We start from the raw sequence: 19,294 nt of genomic DNA, 5'->3' as shown, positions 1-19,294 counted from the left end.
TGGCCAGCTGCAGGGGGGGGTCCTGTGGAGCCTGGCCACCCTGCACTCTTCTAATAAATGTTTTGGTAGTGTCCCACGTGGAGGTGGCTCTTTGGGATGGGCTGGAAGGGAAGCAGCAGCGTGCCAAGGATCCCTGGGGAGCGGGCATGTGGGGCTTGTGGTGGAGTGGCCCTTCCTGCCTGTCACCCTCAGGGGGACTGCTGGTGGCAGGAGAAAAGGGATGTTTTCATTGCTCAGGTCCTGGGAACATTTCCCAGCACTGACCACTTCCCCTGGGGAGGGTTGTGGGCAGCTGTGGTTTGTGTTGGGATTTTGGGGGTGCAGAAAGCACCTGCCTCTCCCTGGGCTGGGGCTGCACCTGCCTGCTGCTGGGAAGGGCTGGGGGAGTTCCTGGCCTTGCTTTACCTCTGGAGATTTGGACAGTGCTGGGTGGCTGCCCCCGGCCTGAACTGAAACAAAGGGAGGGATTCGGTGCCTTTTGGGGAGAGCCAAGTCAGCCTGACCTCAAATCCCTTTTCAGAGCAGCCCAGAAACCTCCCACGGTGCAGGAGCCCATGAAGAACAGAGCGTGCAGGGCCAGGGCACTGCTCCCTCTTCATCACCTGGACAAGGGTCTGGGCAGCCCTGCTGGGCTCCAGCCAGGACGGGGGGCTCTGCTCCTCCCTGCACGTGCTGCAGTGCCTGCTCTCGGTGTGCAGGGAAACACAATTTTCCATAAACAGAAACAGCTGATCTTGAGTTAGAGACGGGGCCCTGACTTCCCTGTTTTGTTTTGGACTGGTTAAAGTGGGAATTCAGTGGGCTTTCAGTCACAGACACAGCCTGGGTTTGTCCAGAGGGGGTCTGGGGGTTTCTGTGGATAAGTCAGAGCAGTTCCTGATGGTTCATTACTGGAGAAATTGATCTTTTGAGAAGGAATAACCCAAAAACTGGAACCCAGTAAGAGCTGATCTTGCTGGAGCTGTGTTCCTGGGAGTAATGGTAATTTCAGCACGTGTGGCATCTTCTCCTCTGCTGTGGGTTTCTCCTCCTCAGGGGTTATTGCTCCTCTGAAAGTCTCTCACAGCAGAGAAATGCTTTCAGCCCCTAACACCAATTTAATTTATTCCTTCTAAACCTGCCATCCAGCAGTGTGTCCCCAGGCCCACAGGCAGGTAAGCTGTGCTTTCCCAAGGGATGAAGTTTCCTAAGCAGATTAGGAGTGATTATTTTCCCGTGAAGCCTGGCCACGGCTGCCGTGCTGCTCCCAAACGCTGTGCAGATGGATCAGACACCTTGGACACCGCTTTGCCTCCACTCCTGGGGGAGCAGGGTTGTGGTGGGTGCCAGCCCAGCCCCGAGGAGCTCCTGGCACAGCACAGGCATCACCTGTGGCTCTTGCAAAGCCCTCTGCTTGCTCAGTGTCCTGCTCCAGAGCATCTCTTGAGACAAGGGGTGCTGAGCATCACCCCACATCTGTTCCCAAGCTCCTCTGAGCTCTGGAAATCGTAGGCCAGCATCCCAAAGGGACACAAATTACAAAAATACAGCCTGGCAGGCACCACGTGAATTACCGCCCATTAGCCGCGGTTTTCCCGATCTCTCCTTTTATAGCTCTTTGTTCTGCTGTGTCAAAACAGATTTGTTTATAGGGTTCCAGCGATGATGTTTCCCTGCAAAAATGCTTTTCCTCTAGTTGGGGATTGGTTCCTTTCCACGGTCAGTAACATCACCACTTGGCACGGGTGGAGTTCAGCTGGAGCTGTGCTCAGCGGGGCAGTGCAGGAGCAGCCAGTGCTCAGTCCCTGCTCCTGCAGGGATCCAGGGCACCAGGAACGGCTGGCCTGGTGGAAAATGGTATTATTGGGGTAAACACAGCCTCATGGCTGCACACAGCCTTGTCACTGCTCCGCTCTCCCGTGTCCCTGACGGCACCAAGGGCTGCGTTGCCACTGAACAGGCAATTTCCCAGCTTGGCTTTACAGGGAGAGAGCTTAAAATTGGAGGGGAAGGTTCTGAATTGCAGGGGAAGGTTCTGGAGAGCAGGTGGCTCTGTCCCTGCCCCAGGCCCACACGAGGAGATGCCTGCTCCAGGGTAAGGGACCCAGGCTGGGATGAAATCACGCCCTGCTGGAGCTAGTGGCTGTGCTCCTTTCTCTCAGACAGCTGAGCAGCCCAGCCCAGCCCCCTTGTTAACAGAAATCAGCATCTCCTGCCTGGCCTCTGCATTACTTTTGGCCCAGTTTCTCCAGAAGAGAAGCTGGAGCTCGGTATAGCCTCTCCAGCAGCCCAGCTCTGAGGAGGAGATGCTCACCATGAGCGGCTGCTGGAGCTTTTCCTCTTCTCTCCCCACATTCACATTGGGATCTCTATTTTACCTGAGTCTGTACAGGAAAAAAAACAATTGCTGCTGATTTTTCTGATTCTACTCACTTTGGGCAGCTCCTTGGGAATTTGTAAATAAAGAACCAAGGGAGGGAGAGCACGGAGCACATCCAGCACCATCCAGCTGTGTCCTGGAGGCTGCACCACGGGGCATCTGTGCTCAGGGCTCTGCAGAGCCCCACCATGCTGGCTGCAGCCCCCAGGGCATGGTCACACCTGCATGTTTTACTGTGTGCTGTGGATAATGACAGCCCAGAGGCAGATAAGGTCAGAGAAGCACAAAACTTGATTATAATGGCTTGATCCCTGCCTCCCTCTCTGCAGGGTAACTGACAGCCTTATCCTGTTATCCCTATGCATTAGAGGGACTTGATGCTTTCCAGCTCCTCAGTGTTGGTCTGTATCTCTTGACCCTTTGAATAATTGCCTTGAAATGCCAGTGCTGGTCTATTTTCTTTTTATGTTTTACTGGAAGCGGGGAGATGGCTGTGCCGTCACTGCCTGATTTCTATCTCAGCTGCGTTGGAGTTAGCAGGGGATGAGCCAGCTCGGTGCTGACAGCATTGCTGAGATGTTTTTCCAAGAAGAAATGGCTCTCCAGGGCAGCAGCAGGCAGACAGAGATGTGCCAGTCTGGCCTGGGACGGGGTGGTGCCCGTGGCTCTCAGCTGCCTGGCAGTGCCCCCAGCACCCTGTTCCCTCCTGGCACCCTGAACAAGGATCTCCCTGCCCATCTTGCTCCTCCCAACACGCCTGGCTGTGCGATGGGAACACCTGGGGCCTGCCACAAAGCTCTGTGACAGGCCTTTCAGAGCTTTGCACAGGGCTGTTTGGCCAGCCCTTCTGCCACACAGCGTTTTCCCCTGGCTGGCTGAAGCGTGCCCTGCTTCCTGACCTGCCCTGGGCCACTCCAGGTCTGGTTTTCTGCAGCTGCCAGATGCTGCTGGATTCAGGGCAGGCAATGCGGGCACCAGGTCCTGGGTGTGCCTGAAACTGAGCCAGGCCAGGCTGGAAGAGTGGCCCTGCTGCCCACCCTGACCTGAGACATGCTGAGTGACGTGACTGCAGCCCTGTGAGCTGGGCACCTGGCCTGGCAGCCTGGCAGCCCTTTCCCAGCTCTCAGGAGGCAGCAGGGCCTCTGTGTCGTGTTTGCAATTCATCTGTGTGTGTTTTCTGAGCTCCCAGTCTGCCCCTGGCTCCCCCCATGCCCGGAGCAGAGCTCAGGGCAGAGTCCAGGCCTGCAGTGCTGTGGGAAGGGATGTTTCACAGCCAGGTGAGCGTTTCCCCTCCACACCCACACCCTGCAGGCACCCTGACTTCTGCAGAACCTCTGAATGGTTCGGGTTGGAAGGGATCCTCAAGGCCATCAAGCTCCAAATCCCTGACACACCTCCCACTATTCCAGGTTGCTCCAAGCCCCACCCAGCTTGGCCTTGGATAATTCCAGGGACGAGGCAGCCACAGCTCCTCTGGGCAGGCTGTGCCAGAGCCTCACCTCCCACACAGGGAAGAATTTCATCCCCATATCCCATTTAACCCTCTCTTCTGGCAGTGGAAGCCGTTCCCTCTCGTCTCTCCAACCCATCCCTTGTCCCAAGTCCGTCTCCAGTTCTCCTGGAGCCTCTTTAGGCGCTGGAAGGGGCTCTGAGCTCTCCCTGGACCTTCTCTTCCGCAGGCTGGACACCCCCAGCGGTGTCCAGAGCAGAGGCGCTCCATCCCCCTGAGCATCCCCGTGCCTTCCTCTGGGGGGATCTGGGAGCCGCCGGGGGCCGGGCCGTGCTGGCCGCGCCCCCGCCGCTGCCCGCGCCCCCTCCCCTTTGTGCGGCAGCCCCGCTCCGCGCTCCGCTCCGCTCCCCCGGCACCGCCCGGAGCCGCGGGGCCAGCCCGGCTCTGCCCGGCTCCGCCCGGCCAGCTCAGGTGGGTCCGGCCGCCCAGGGGTCTCGGGGGGCCGGTGGGGAGGAAGGGAGGGAACGGGGGGCTCGCTCGGGGGGTCGGGGTGCGCCCGGCAGCGGGGGGCTGGGGGTGCCCGNCGGCCGCGACCCCGCCCCGCTGCCCCGGGGCATCGCCCCTCGCCCCGACCCGCCCGCATCCCGGCCCCGGCGGCTGCCATGGCAACGGCGGGTACCGCGGTTTCCCTCATCCCACCGTTGCCTGGTTACCAGCCCCCCGTGCTGGGGAGGATGCCCCGGCGGACCCCACCCGAGACCCCCGCGGGGAGAGCACGGGCGGTGCTCGGCAGGCTGGCAGGGCTGTGCGGAGCGGGGGGGATCCCGGGGAGCCGGGGGATCCTGGAGTTCCGGGGGGATCCCGGGGAGCCGGGGGGATCCCGGGGTGCTGGGGGGAGCCGGGGGGATCCCGCTCTCGCAGCCCTTGGCAGCGCTCGGGCTCCTGTTGTTCAGTGTTGTAGTAACACCGTGCGTAAACAGCCGAGCGCCTCATCCCGGGAAGGCGTACGGAGGAAGGGAAGAGCGTGTCTCTCAGGGTGTGTAATTAATGCTTCCAAAGAAACGGGTTTTGGAGTCCATGTGGTGGAACTTGGATCTTGCAGGGATATTTCTGTGGGAGGGAAAGTGACAGGTGGTTTGCGTGGATGTGAATAAGCAGCGTGAAGGAGCAGCCTCTCGGGGAAAGCCGTGTGTGGAATAGAATGGAGCACCCATTTTGGCAAGCCCGCAGCGCTCCAAGATGCTGGTGGGTCTCGTTGGGATTTTCAGTCCCGCTGGGTGGTTTTGCTCCCAGTTTGAAACAAAGACAAACCAGGAGAATCCCTGCTCATGCACAACTGGACCATTTTTCCTGGGCGGAGTGAAGTGGAGATCTGCCAGAATGAAGTGCCATGGCTGCCAAGCCAGGCCACCTGTTAGAGCATGTTTGGAACCTGCTGGAGGATATCCTGTGAGTCTACACCTTCCTCCCATCAGCCTCATGGCTCACGCTCACCTGGAAATTTTATCTGCTTTGTCTCAACCTTCTCGTTCAGGTAAAACACGGCGGGGAGCCACGGCTGTGCCGGGTGTGGAGGGCACTCCCTGGCACAGCAAACCAGCAGCTCTGTGTCCAGCTGCTCCCCCGTGTTTGCCTTGCAGGCTGTTTGTGTGTTTGCAAGGTGTAACGAGGCTGCTGAGCTCTGCAGCTGTTGTGTCCCCGAGCACGGAGAGGGCACCGTTGGCACTGGCAGCATGGAGGTGTCCTGTCCTGTCCTGTCCCGTCCTGTCCCAGCCAGGGGCAGTGCCACCTGCCATCGCTCTGTGCCTGGGGCAGTGTTGGGAACAGCAGCCGTGCTGCTGGGCACTGCTGCCTGCTCTGTGCTCACGGTGGTCGTGGCTGATGGTGACAGCAGAGGAGAGAAGGGAGAAAATGTCCGCTCTGATGTGCTGCAGAGCAGGCTCTGCTGTGGAGCCCAGCACGCTCAGGAGCCTCAAAGAGCTCCTTGCATGCTGCTCTGCCAGGGTGTTCTGATGGTCTGGGGCACTCTCACCACCAGGACCCTCCAGGGAACCCCTCCTTTGTCTCACCTGTGGGATTCTCGTGGCTGATGCCCCTGCAGAGCCGGGCTCATTCAGCTGCTGTGTGGCCAAACAAGAGTGTGGTGGGTCCAGGCAGGTGCACAGTCAAGTTTACAGCCCTTGGTTATCTGTTAATCAAATAAGGAGGGATCAGGAGCGGCAGACTCCTGTGGGAGGTGATGTTTGGTACCTGCTGGAGCCCAGGCTGGGTTCCCTGGCCAGGCAGGGTTCTCACTGGAGGTTTGCCCCAGTGAAGGATTGGCCTCGCTGCCTCATTGGGGTGTCACCGGGGGCTGGGCACTGTGCTGAGCCACACATGGCCAGGCAGTCTTGGCTGAGGCTCCTCAATGGTTTAGGATCAGTTCCATGAGGCTGAAAGAAGCCCTGTAGGAGGCAAGGGGAGTTCTGGGGTACAGGTGAGGGATGGTGCATTCAGAGACTCCCCAAGCCAGCAGAAGAGACAATTAGACTGCAGTAAAGCGTGTCTCCCATCCAGTCAGCCTCTGAATCAGCACCGGATTTGGGAAGGGCCATCCAGACCAGAATGGCGAGGGCTGCAAATCTCCTCTCCTCTCTCATTTAGAAGCACGAGGCACAACAACAGGCACATTAATAGCCAGATTGATGCTGACGTGAAATGGCAGAAGAGCACATCTATGCAGAGCTGGAAATGTCCATTCACACATGCACGCTCTCAAATGCCCTGGGCAACGGAGCGCTGCTGTCACGGTCTGGGGGGCTTTGCAAAGAAACCAGAGATTTTAACTAGGTCTGATCTTCGGGAGATGCCCTGAGGACTCCTGACGGAAGGCGGAGGCTGCCCAGAATTGCGCTGTGATGGCTGAGACTTGACAGGGCAGAGCAATGCAAAACAATGAAAAGGAAAAGGGGGCTTGGAGATCCAACGGCGTTACAAATTCACCTGCCTTGCCCTGGCAGGGTTTGCTGCCCTGCAGAGAGCTGAGACTGGGTCTGCCTGCCCGGATTTGCCTGCTCCTCTCCCTCACCCAGGCTCCACGCACACACACACATCACCAAGCCGGTGGGAATGGGCAAGGAGGGATCATCCAGGAGGAAGAGGCTGAGGAGGAGCCGTGGCTGTGCTCGGCATGGAGGGAGTGGTGGCTGTGCGCGTGGCAGGGCGGCGGCAGGGCCGTGAATCATCCGTGGGTGTGGGTGACTCCCAGCTCCTGCTGCCAGGGTGTCACCCTGCCCTGTCACCCGGCCGTGTTGGTGTCACCACTGGCTGCTCTGGGCAGGGGGAACTGACCCTCACCGTGGGGCAGGTCCAACCCTGGCTGGGTTAATCCCCCAGCCCACTCTCATCCACATCCTCCCAGAGAACATCCTCCCACGTACTTCCTCGCTCTGTGTGGCTGCTTCCTCCCCCCTGAGCCTCTCACAAATTCCTGCTGCCTCCTCCGACCACCGGCTCTTCTGTGGGGGTAGGGATGGTGGGAAGAGATCTGGTATCCCTCAGAAAGCAGCAGGTTGAGCTGGGATGAGAGGGAAGGCGAGTTCTGGACGCTGCTGCTCGGCTCCTGGGCTGCTCCGCCTCTCTCCGTGTTCCACCGGATCTCGCAGTTTTAACAGGAAACCCCCATGTTTTGGTTGAGTCACAGGCATTCCACTGCCCGTGGTGACTCCAAACTTTGTGTCACCAATGGGGAGAAAACAAGGAAAGATCTGGGCTGTGGGACGTGGCAGCTGCTGTTTTCCTCTCCTTTCCTGTGCCAAGGCACAGCTGGAGTCAGCAGGAGGGAAGGCAGGAGCGGGGAGAGCGGCAAACCCACGGCAGTGCTCGCTCTTCTCACTTTATTTCAGCTTCAGGAAGAAGTGGGTGGGCCAGCTTGGAGCAACCCAAAAAACCTGTGGCTCTTTGCAAGGCATATGCTCCCTTGGAGCAGAGCTGGGCTCGTTTGCGCTGCGGAGCGCCGTGTTTGCCTTTGGAGCAGGGACACTGCCAACCCTGGCGCTTCACTCGTGCAGAGATAAGTCTGAGAGCAGGCAAGTGTGTGAATTCTAGGAACTGAGATGGAAAAACAAAGAACATATGTGTGCTGCGCGCTTGGCTCGGCCCAGCAGCGAACTCTGCCGCGCTACGTGCGAGAAGCCAAACGCTGAGCAAGGGCTTGGAGGGGGTGTGCGTGGCTGGGCAGGGCCCAGTGCCACGTGGAGGGGCTCAGGGCAGGAAATAACGCAAGATTCCCCGAGTGTGTTCTTCAGGGAGTGAGCCAGTAGCGGGCAAATAGCAGCAGAACAGTAAAAATCTGATGAATGATTTGTTTTAGGAATGTGGGAGCCAATTAATATTGATCACAGCACCAGACCGTGAGCCCCTGTGCACACACAGAGCCCACGGAGGGGTAAAGTGACTGATTTTGCAGCTCCCAACGTGAGAGAAAGGACATGTGCAGCTCGAAGTGACTGTGTCACCAGCTGTGGCTTCTTTGTGTGTGTTTCTAAGACCTGGTAATTACCCGAAATCTGCATCTCAGCAAACGAGGGGGTTTGTCTGGGAGCGCTCCCGTGCAGCCCTGTGCTGCACAATGGCCCAGCAGCTGCAGCAGAGGGGGATGAAACCCTCCAGTGTTCGGGTAAACACTTCGCCTCCGGAATGGCAAATCGTGGCAGGGGAGGGAGGGAGGGATGGGAGTGACCCTGGGATGCGCTGGCTGTGGTGAGCAAGGCGGGTTCTGCGAGGGTCGCTGGGGCCGGCGCTGCCGCTGTGGGTGCAGTGGGAAGTGCCCGGCTCTGGTGGGCATTGCTGAGCCTGCTCCGTGCCAGTCCTGCAGCTCAAACTGCGAGAAGGGGCCGCGGCAGGGTCTGGGGCACCTCGGGGCAGCGGGGCTGGGCTGGGCTGGAGGTTGAATCGTGTCAGGCTCTGCAGGGGCTGAAGAGCGGCACTCTGCCGGGCTCTGCATCGTCAGCGAGCTGAATTCCTGCTGTGTCGAGGGCCCCTTCCTTATCGGCACTAATCCAGCGCAGCAGCTGCAGCAGCTCCGTAGCACTCGGCGCTCCCGATAACCTCCCTTGCGCTCCCGAGGCAGCAGCGAGCCCTCCGGACCATGTATGGGCACCCAGCCCGGCGCCGGGGCACGGGGTGACCGCCTGGCACCGCTGCCAGCAGCAGGCAGAGCCCCGGGCGGCTGCGGGGACACGGGGGCAGCGGCCAGCCTGCCACCGCCCCGCTCCGAGGGGCCGCATCAGCCCAGCCCTCTCCCGCTGGCACCGGCTGTCCCCCTCGCAGAAGCGGGTGTGCAGTGCCCCGTGCCAGCGGGCAGGACGGGGAGCAGCTCCCCCCTGTCCCCTGGCTGTCCCCCGGCAGCTGGAGGAGGGATGCTGGCAGCAGGCTGTGGGTAGCGATGCCCTCCCTGGGCAGAGCAGCGCTGCCGGGTCGCTCCCATCCCAAATACAGCCGGGGATGTGTCCCCCTGCCCGAGCTGGCTCGGGGTGTCACAGCCCGGCCACAGCGTCCTCACAGCCGGGGAGAAAGGTCCGTGCTCCGGCCGGGTGTCCCCAGTGAAGGGACAGGGACAGGCTCCCGTGGGAGGGGACACCGAGATTATTTATGGCCTCTCCTTGCTGCTGCAGGGAGCCCGGAGGGCAAGTGTGTCTTTGAGCTCGGTCCCACCAGGGCCGCTGGCCTCATTGCGGGAGTGTAATTGCTATGCTAATTGGGACAAATCATCATCGGGGGCCGGGTCGGGGGCTGATGGCCGGGTGCTGTGCTGAGAGGAGCCCTGGGATGCTCAAAACCAATGAAGTTTTAAGAGCAGATGTAGGGAGAGCAAAGTAAAATTGTTCTTCTTGCCTCTTCTTCCGTGGTGTCTCTTAAATCTTCTTGAGGAAGTTTTTAATTGAAAAGAAAAACACATTAAAAAATAATCCCAAGTGCGAGTGGAGTCTGTCCCAGTTTAGGAGGCTGGAAATATTCAGCAAACTGGTTAAGTTATGCCAACTTCTCCCAAACACAGCGGGATTTAGGCTTGAGTGTTTTAGCAAACTAGGGTAACTGTAAATCCAGCCTCTTTTCTTTATTATTTGTGTCTCTGTGGAGGTTTAGGTTGAATATTAGGAAAAGGTTCTTCCCCCAGAGGATGCTGGGCACTGCCCAGGCTCCCCAAGGAATGGGCACGGCCCCGAGGCTGCCAGAGCCCCAGGAGGGTTTGAACAGCACTGCCAGGGATGCCCAGGGTGGGATTGTTGGGGTGTTGGCCCCATTGCCTGCAGAGCAAACTTGAGACTGCACTGAGATTTATGCCAGGTGGAGATGGTGGAAAATACATCACAGAACCGCACAGAAAAATCTGTCTGGCTGCTCAACCCCTTCCCTTCCTGCCTTTGAACTGCTGGGCTGGGCGCAGCCATGGCACCAGGCACCCTGGATGTTTCCTAGGACCAGCCTGGCTCTCCCCATGCCATGGGGCTGTCTGCAGCTCCCCCGTGCTCCCTGGCCCTGTCCCAGTGGCCTCCTGAGGTCTCTGGTGCTGACGCCCTCTTGTCCCCTCTCTCGCAGCAGCCATGGAGGCAGCGCTCATCTTCCTGTGCTCCCTGCTGGTGCCAGCGGCCGTGGCAGACGGTAGGTGCCACACACACCTCAGGAACAGCTGGGGGACCGCAGGGAACAGCCTCCACAGGGGTCCAAGGGGGCTGCAGTGGGGCTGGGACAGCAGCCGTGAGAGCCCAGAGCCCCAGAGTTTGTGGGGAGCTGGCAGGGCTCAGGCAGGGGCTCACTCAGCTCACACACCCCCTTGTCTGCTCCTTTCCAGTGGCCACGCAGGAGAAGGAGGAGGAGGATCCCTTTAACTATGGTGAGTGAGCATGGCTGAGCCTGGGGGTGGCTGTGGGGGTGCCATGGGCAGCAAAGAGCCGTCCCCTCCCTGAAGCCAGCAGCAACGAGCCCTGTGTGTCCCCCTCCCAGATTACCAGAGCCTGAGGATCGGGGGGCTGGTGTTCGCCGTGGTCCTGTTCACCGTGGGCATTCTCCTCATCCTCAGTAAGTCAGGGGGGAGGTGGGGGGTGCTGGGCTGGCTGGTGGGCAGCAGGGACTGTTCCCGTGGTGGGAAAGGCCTCATCCCATTCCCCCTTGGGCCACGCTCACAGAGCATCTCTCCCCTTGCAGGCAGGAGGTGCAGGTGCAGTTTCAAGCAGAAGCCCAGGTGAGTGAGGGCAGCCTGGTGGGGACACCTCCCTTGGAAAGCCCCTCTGCTCCCTTTGATCCTCCCAGGGTCCTTCTCACAGCTGGCAGAGGGGCTGCACTCTCTTCTGGGTGTCCCTTTGGGCTGCCCATAACTGGGGGAGCAGCTCTGCCTGTTCCCAGTGCACCTTCCTGGCCACCCCAGCCCCTGATGTGGCACAGATCCTACCCCTGATGCCCCAGCCCAGGTCCCAGCTGCCCTCACCGTGCTCCTCTCCTTGCAGGGCTCCAGGGGAGGAGGAGGCTCAGGCAGAGAACCTGATCACCTCGAACGGTAAGGTCCCTGTCCTGTGGTCACTGTGCCACCTCCCCGTGTCACAGCCCCCTCCCTGCTGGGCAGGCACCACAAACCCCTCTGCTCTTCCCTTTGCAGCAACAGCGGCACAGAAGGCAGAGAACTGAGCAGGAGCCAATGCTGTGAGTCCAGGCCAGGCTGGGTGGGGACATCGGCGTGGGAGGGACAGCTGGGGCTGCCTGTGGGGTGACTGTGGGGCTCTGAGCAGACCAGTGGGACCGGGCAGCTCTGCATGCCTGGGATGGGGTGGGGGCGTGCACTGGTGGGGTCCACAGCAAGGAAACTCAGTGCTGGGAGTGTCCACAGGCAGGAAAAGGAAGCATCTGTCCGGACTTTCCCTTGTGTTACACTTCCTTTTCTGCTGCTCCTCCACCCCTGGGTGGTTTTGGTTTTAGGCTGTTCAGAAATCTGGGTGGGAACTCCTCGGGGTGTCTCACTCTGAGCTCCCCAACCCCCTGGGCTGTGTCCTGCTGTGGAGAGGGGGAAGGCTGGAGCCCATGCTGGGAATTTGTGCTGGGGGTACAACCCCAGCGTGGGGAAAGCCTGACTCACTGCTATGGTTGTGTTCAAGGGTCTCAGAATGAGGGAAGAGATGAGAATCTTGACTCCACGTTTCAGAAGGTTGATTTATTGTATTGTGATATGATATGATATTAAAATGCTATATGAAAACTATACTAAAAAGAATAGAGAGAAAGCATCCATCAGAAGGCTGGAAAGGAATAGAAAGGAATGATAATAAAATCTTGTGACTGCTCACAGCCTCAACACAGGTGGCTGTCATTGGTCACCAAGTAAAAACAATTTCACATGCTGGGTAAACAATTCTCCAAATCACGTCCTAAAGCAGCAAAACATGGAGAAGCTGAAGCTTCCCAGCTTCTCAGGAGGAAAGACCCTGACAAAGGGATTTTTCATAAAATACGTCTGTGACCCACTGATATGTCTGTGACCCACTGATATGTCTGTGACCCACTGCTCTGCCCCCCACCCAGAGCCAGAGACCCGAGGAGGGACGCCCGGAGCGCAGATGCCCGCGGCCTGCGAGGAAACTGAACTCCCAGCAGCAGGAGCCTCTCAGGAGACGCGGAGCTGTGTGCCCGTGTCCCCTCCGTGCTCCAGCAGCGGGTCTCTGTCTGCCAACCCCACTAAACCCCGCTCAGCGTCCTCTCTGCCTCCCGCCGTGTGTAGCGTTGCTGTGAGATGATCGCCACCTCTAGGGCTAGTTGTTGCTGGTGTTGTAATCGTGACTTTCTCCTCACCCTTCTCGTGCTGTGCGTGTGATTCGGGCCCTGCAGGACTGGCAGGCTGCTGCCCTTCGGGGTGCCCTCCCACGCCTGGGGACAGGGAGCGTGGGCTGTGGGGCAGGGAGCCCCGTTCCCTGGCCAGTGCCAGCAGCACAGCCCCCCTGGCTCTGGGCAGGGCTTGGGGACCTGCAGTGCCCTGGGGACCTGCCCAGCCATTTCAGGGCCACCCATCCCCATTTCAGCAATAACCCCCTGCATGCCCCCAGCCTAAAAACAGCCATGGTGGGGGGTGAGTCAGGCAGGGACATGCCATGGCTCAGCCCTCCTGGCTGGGGTCGCTGGGGTGCTGGATTCAAGGCTGAAGGGAGCTCTCCTGCCTCTCCTGCTTGGCACTCCCCGTTTCTGTCCCTGGTCAGAGCTGTGGCACGCTGCTTTAAGTGTGAGGCGAGGCCCTGGTGGCAGAGAAGGCCGTGAGGTCCCCAGCACGGTGACACTGTGGATGAGGGCAGCAGCACAGCAGTGACCTCACTAACCAGCACAAACCAGCTCCTGCCCGCGAGCCAGAGCTGGGTGGGTGACACAGTCTGAGGGCTAAAGAGAAACAGAGATCCTGTCTGTGCTTGTTCTGGCACGGAAGGGGCACTGGCATCTCCTCCTGGTGCTCCTGCCCCTGCTGGTGCCTTGTCACCCCCTGTGCCACCCGTGTCAGTGCTGTGTGTTGTCCCGTGGTGGTTCTGTGTCACCCCCAGTGCCAGATGTCCCCTCTCCCTGTGGAGCAGCAGTGAGTGGCACTGAGTGATTCTCGGGGCTTTTGCACACCTGAGCTTGCACTGTGACAATGTGCTGAGCCCAGAGGTCGTTGTCACCCTGTGTCCCCTCATGGGTCAGAGGCAAACCTGTGATTTTTGGCTCTTCCTTCAGTCCATGGGCAGGTAAAACCTCAGCTGGGGCTGGGGGCTGCCAGCTTGGGTGGGGGCAGCAGTGGGGGGTCCCCAAGGCTTCACTGAAATCCCTCAGGGTTCCACCCCCACGCCAGGAAGGGGGTCTTGTCCCCCAGGACGGATTTAAGAGGAGTTTCTGCTGTGTCCATCCCACTGTGGTGGCCCTGCCCCAGCGTGGTCTGTGTCCCTGCATGCTTGGCATCACTTGGTGGCACCGGGCAGCTCTGTCCCGTCTGTGCCAGGCAGAGGGACCGTGTGTCTCATGTTGTGTCCCTTCCCTCCGTCCTGGCTGTTGCAGAGAGCTCCCGGGCAGAGCAGACCCCAGGCTGGCCCCCGAGTGTCACGGTGTGTGTCCCGGTGCTGTCCCTAGTGTGCCGTCGGTGTTACCACGAAACAAAGAGCTCCCTGTGGTGTGTAAAATGGCCAAACCCTGACTGTTGTAAAATAAACTGAGCTATTGTGTCTCCTTTTAAATAGGCGAGTGTGCTGCTGTGCTGGAGGGCTGGTGTGCTCTGTGCTGTGACCTAAGGGGAAAGGAATAAAATATCGTTTCTATCGGTGCCTGCCTGCCTTGTCTCGAGGGCCCTGGCGTTCCCAGGGCAGCCTGGCAGCTTCCCACGCCGTCCCATTGTGGCCCGCCTGGGTCAGGGGAGCAGGGGCCGCGCCCTGGGCAGCACAGCCGGGCTTTGTGCCCCCGAGCCCCCTCCTGCTCCCCTCTGCAGCTCAGCAAGAGCCAGAGCCCGTGGGAAGGGAGCGCGGGGGCGCGGACACTTTTGTCCCCGGGCTTTTTGGGAGCCGCGGTGTCGGGCCGCTGGCGCGCCGCTCCGGCGGATGCTGAGCGCTGCCAGGGCACGGTGACAGCGGTGACAGCAGAGCCGCTGTGACGGCCCCACCTGGGGCAGCACCCTCCTGGGGCTTGGCTGCACCCCGTGGCACCGGGGCCCGGCTGCCGAGGGCTCTGGGTGTCGGCGCTCGCCAGCCCTGCCAAGGGGAGCGTCCCTCGGGGCCGGCTCCCCCCCCGGCCACCCCGCTTAATCGGCTTGTGCGCGTGACTCCGCTCGCTGATGGCGAGATTAGAGCAAACTGGATTGCACAGCCCTCCTGGCAGCCGGCCACGCCGGGCCCGGGACTGGCACCGCCCGCGGAGGGCACGGCATCCCGGTGCCCACCGCCGGCAGGGATGCACCACGGCCATCGCGGTGCTGCGGGGCCCGGGGATGGCACGGAGCTGGCACGGAGGTGCCGACCCGGCCGAGGCGGCGCACCCTCGGTGCCAGGCTGGGAGGACGGGCCGTGCTGCCCGCTGCTCTCCAGCCAAAGGCGGTCGCAGCCTGTATTTGAGCCCATCCCCGGCTCGTCACCGCGGCGGGAGGTGAAGCCCAGCAGGGCTGACAATGGGAACGGGAGGGAGGGCCGGGACAAGGACGCGCAGCTCGGGGTGCCCAGCCCTCCCCAGCGGCTGGCACGGTGGGTGCTGCCCTGCCCTTCCCTCCCCTCCCTCTTTCCCAAAGGCGGGCGGGAGCCCTGTGCCTCCCCTCGTGACTGCGATAAACATTACACCGAGGCCATTAATGTTTAATGAGGTTTGTCTCCCAATTAATGCGCGTTCCCGTGGGTGCCCACTCGCAGAGCGAGGCGCCCGCCGGAGCCGGACACGCCGAGGCCATGGGTGACGGTAAGGACAGCCACCTCCGCGGGGACACCTCCTGCGAGGAGCAGCGCCGGTCCCTCCCGCCGCGGGGGAAGGTCTCGACGAGGATTTGGGGTGGGCAGATGTGGGGTTGGACCCTCAGAGCTCCACAGCCCCGTGGCACAGCTGGTGTTTGGCTTCTCCTGGGGGTGATTTCTCCTTCCAATCTGCTCCCGGCAGAGAGCTGAGCACTCAGGTAAGGTGGCTGGAGCGGTGACACGGTGACGAGCTCGGTGACACGGAGGGGGGTTGTTGGGGTGCATCTGGTGCGAGGTGTGAGCCTCGGGGGGTCGTTCAGTCTGTGCTCTGAGGGTTCAGAGCCGCTGCTGGAGTCCTGCAGGCAGTGCCACCTCCCGAGGGCAGTGGGGCTGCATCTCTGCCTGCAGCTGCAGCTGCGGCTCCAAGGCTGCCGAGCATCCTGCAGTGCAGCCTGCAAGTGCCTCCCGTGAGTTTGCCCAGGATTTAAAGCTCCCGGGGTGAGACCCAGGAGTTTCCTGGCTCAGCTGCGTGCCAAGGAGGTCACAGCACTGCCACTTGCAGTCCTCAGTCCTGGTCTCTCCCACTCCACACCGTGAGGACGTGGCTCTCACTGGAGTTTCTCCTCTTTTCAGAGCAAGTGCCCGAGCAGGGCCAGGACAGGTTCAGCTACGGTGAGTGTGTGCCCGGGGGCTGCGGGCAGGGGGACGGGCAGCCCCCTGCCACTCTGCTGGCTCTGTGCTGCGGGCTCAGCCCCACGCTGGGGCTGCCCTGACACCTCCTGGCTCTCCTCCTCCCCAGACTATGACACCATCCGCAACGGGGGGCTGATCTTCGCCGTGGTGGCTTTTGTGATCGGGCTCCTCATCATCCTCAGTAAGTGCCTGGGTGGGCCGGGCACCCCTCGGCTCTGCTCCGTGCTCCACTCAGCCCCTCCTCTGGCCGGGAGGGGGCTGGGGGTCACCAACCCTGCCCCCACAGCACCAGGGGTGGGCACAGCCTGCCCCCGGGGCTGCCTGGGAACTTTCCATCTAGGCACGCTCCCAGCACAGGGCGAGTTGGGAGGGAGACCACGTAAATATTTTGTGTTTCCCTGCCAGCGCCCGGGCTTCAGAGGGAAGGTCACTCATTAAAAATAGCAGAGAAAACTCTGACATTTCCAGAGAGAGGAGCCAGCGCTCCCAGAGCCCTCGAACCTCGGCAGCTCCCAGGCTGACCCGATGCTAAGTGTGCAGGGCACCCTGTGGCCCTGCCTGGGCGTTCTGGCGCCGCTTCGTGCAGGGTGGCCACGCTCACAGCTGCTGCAGGGATGCTGCCCACCAATTTTAGGGAGAAAACCATGGAAACCAGCAGCACTGGCAGTCATGGGGCAGCCTGAGCGGGAGGCTGTGGGCAGTGCCAGGGCTGCAGGGGTGGGTGTGATGGGGTGGGGGGAGCTCAGCCTCAGTCGCTCCTCTCGCCCCCAGGCCAGCGGTTCCACTGTGGAGGGAGGAAGAAGAGGAGGTGGGTATTGCACGGTTTTCATCTCTGCTGCCTGTCGCAGTCCTGCCAGCTGGCAGGGCCAGGGTTCAGCCCGTGTTCCCCTCTCCCTCAGCCACACTGCCCAGTGTAACACTTCTCCCTTTGCTTTTTGCTCCACAGGCAAGGGAACGAGGAGGAGCTGTAGGTGCAGGTAGGAGGCTGAAGGCTCCCTGCGCTGGCAGCGATGCTTTGGGGCACTCGTGCTTCAGGGGAGTACTCCTGGGGGGTCTGTCCAGGGAGGAGAGGGGCTGGGACACGCTGGCCATGCCACCCTCACTCTCTCCAGTTCCAGATCTGGAAGCCACCATGGAAGCAGAGCTGCAGCCGAAGCCCAGCACTCCTGGCCAGTGGCCACCCCTCACCCCGCTCCACTGGATCCATTACCCCGCAAGGCCAGAAGGCAAATTACCCTCGTGCTTCCCCCTCTCTTAGACCCAGCGAGAGTTTCTTGGCTAATAAAGTTCAAGCTCCGAGAGGTTAAACTGCGTGCCCGAGGCGTTTGAATCGCCCACTCTCCTGGCCCGGCGCCAATCACTTTTCTGCCCCGCAGGCGCCTTCCACCGCAGACCCAGGAAAGTTCCCGCAGCCCGAGGCACGGGGCAGGCCCTGGCTTTGCTCCGGATGTTTCTCCTCACAGCTGCGGGTCCAGGATCCTGCGGCACCTGCCTTTCCCTTGGGATGCCCTGGCAGCAGCTGGCAGCGCTGAGGGGCTCTTTGTGCGCTCGTGTCCGGCTGCGATGGGGTTAATTCTCCCCCTGGCAGCCCTGGCGGTGCTGGGCTGTGTGGTGGGAGCTGGGAAGGTGTTGGGAGCACTCCCGTTCTGGTTCCTGCTGCTCCCACAGCAGCAGCGCTGTCCCTGGGGTGGGCAGGGTCCTGGTAGGGGACACGGCCAGGACAGCCCCAAAGTGACCAAAGGGACATCCCAGACCAGGTGACACCTGCTCAGGTAGAGAAGAAAAGGGAAAGGAGGAGAAAGAGGGGGTGTTTGTGAGGTACATTTGCCTTACATATCAATCCTGACTTCCCGGGAAGGGGTTGGGCATCACCTGCAGATGGCAAACGGAGAATTTCAGCCTCCTGCGTTTCCTTTTTCCTTTTTCTTGCCCTCACACTCCCTCTGCTTTCACTTTATAAACTGCCTTTATCTTGACCCACGCATTTGGGGGATTTTCCCTCTTTTTAATCCCTCCCTGCCCTGCTGGGGAGGGGAGTGCTGGAGCAGCTCAGCGGGCAACTGGTGCCCAGGCAAGGTGAGCCCAGCCCGGCTGCACAGAGCGCGACCCTCTCGGTCAGGAACGGGCTCGGATGAAGCACGGAGCTCTGTGGGAGCTCTCGGCCTCTCTCAGCTTCGGATTCAGCCAGGGAAGAAAAAAAAAAAAAAAAAAAGGAAAAAAAGAAGAGGAAAACTCTCCCGCAATTGGGCGGCCAGTGAGGAGGAGGAGGGAGGTTCGCTCTGTGCGCGGAGAGCTGGCCCGACACAGACCCCTAGTGACGGCAGGGCACAGGGCTGCCTGCCCCCCACCCCTGCGGCCAAAGGGGACCTCGGGCACCCCAAACCAGCAGAGGAGGAGGGGTTCGGGGGGATGCGGTGCGCAGCTCACTCCCAGCCTCATCACTCTGGGGGTTGCTTGAGCAGGGGATGGTTTGGATGAGAAACCCCAGCTCAGGGGGTTTCCTCCCTCACCTGAAGCCACTGTGGGTGTTCAGGTGTGCAAGGGGCTGCCCTCAGTGACCCCGACCATCCCAGCACAACCGGGATGGAGAAACCAACTCCCTGGGTTCGTGTGGGCTTCGATGGAGGTCAGACATTGGCAGAAAAATAGGATTAAGTGGGGGAAGGTTATTAGGCAAAATCCGTGCAATTTGTCTAATCTGAGGTGCTTATTTAACACACTAAGGAGATTATTTTGGAATATAATTTTGACTTGACAGTGACCCACTAATAAAGACTCGTTGCAGCTTTGCACAGCTCAAGCAGGAACAGGAGTCCTTCCACCGAGGGAGAAAATGGTTAATGGTTAAGCTCCATCCGTCTTAGAGGTGTTTGTCAAACTAAATGATCCTGAGATTCTATGCAAAGTGCCTGTTTAAGAGCACAGAAGGCTTTGGCCACACCACAACTGCCCTGCCCGTGCCTCACGGAGTGTGGTGGGGCTGTGTCCCCCCAAAAGCAGCAGCTGAAGGTGCCAGCAGGCGGGAAGGCGGCGGGGTTGAAGCGAGCCCGTCCTCAGCCCCGAGCCCCAGGGCTCTGCTCCCTCCCGGCTGCCGAGCCTGCCAGGGCCGCAGCCGTGCCCTGCCCTCCCCGGAGCCCCGCAGACAGAACCCCCGTGGCTCTGGGGCCGGGGATTAGGGGAGTGAAAAGCCGTGTCTGGCTCCCGCGCGGGAGCTCTGTCTCGGCACCAGATGGCATTAATGGCATTATTCTGCACGGCTTGGGGACACCCCGCACCTGCACGGCCCCACACCCCAGCTGGGGACACCGACAGGGGACAGGGGCAGGGCAGGGCACGCCCAGCACCCAAACCTTGCACGGGGTGTGACATTTGGCAGTCAGG

At 60.7% G+C, this 19,294-nt stretch overlaps 2 protein-coding genes across 3 annotated transcripts; both read left to right on the top strand.

Moving 5' to 3' along the window:
• The first annotated feature begins 4,173 nt into the window (after nt 1-4,173).
• Nucleotides 4,174-14,107, top strand: FXYD6 (FXYD domain containing ion transport regulator 6). 2 transcript variants are annotated; one of them, XM_041413881.1, is made up of 8 exons: nt 4,174-4,280; nt 10,392-10,451; nt 10,642-10,683; nt 10,794-10,868; nt 10,995-11,031; nt 11,294-11,343; nt 11,443-11,486; nt 12,360-14,107. In XM_041413881.1, the coding sequence occupies exons 2-7, from the start codon at nt 10,394-10,396 to the stop codon at nt 11,469-11,471; spliced, it is 291 nt and encodes a 96-aa protein (XP_041269815.1). In that variant the 5' UTR covers nt 4,174-4,280; nt 10,392-10,393; the 3' UTR covers nt 11,472-11,486; nt 12,360-14,107. The 2 variants fall into 2 exon arrangements, with proteins under 2 accessions (XP_041269815.1, XP_041269813.1); XM_041413879.1 differs by having other exon boundaries at nt 10,389-10,451.
• Nucleotides 14,108-15,115: 1,008 nt separating this feature from the next.
• Nucleotides 15,116-17,221, top strand: FXYD2 (FXYD domain containing ion transport regulator 2). Its single transcript, XM_041413882.1, has 6 exons — nt 15,116-15,227; nt 15,854-15,892; nt 16,020-16,094; nt 16,685-16,721; nt 16,860-16,890; nt 17,026-17,221. Exons 1-5 carry the CDS (start codon nt 15,131-15,133, stop codon nt 16,882-16,884), a joined length of 273 nt encoding a protein of 90 aa, XP_041269816.1. The 5' UTR covers nt 15,116-15,130; the 3' UTR covers nt 16,885-16,890; nt 17,026-17,221.
• The last annotated feature ends 2,073 nt before the right edge of the window (nt 17,222-19,294 follow it).

This window comes from Onychostruthus taczanowskii, unplaced genomic scaffold (genome assembly GCF_017590055.1).
Source record: "Onychostruthus taczanowskii isolate IOZ18803 unplaced genomic scaffold, ASM1759005v1 scaffold43, whole genome shotgun sequence".
Taxonomy (NCBI): domain Eukaryota; kingdom Metazoa; phylum Chordata; class Aves; order Passeriformes; family Passeridae; genus Onychostruthus; species Onychostruthus taczanowskii.
The sequence above is the reverse complement of the archived record's forward strand: the minus strand, read 5'-3'. Positions and strand labels throughout refer to the sequence as shown.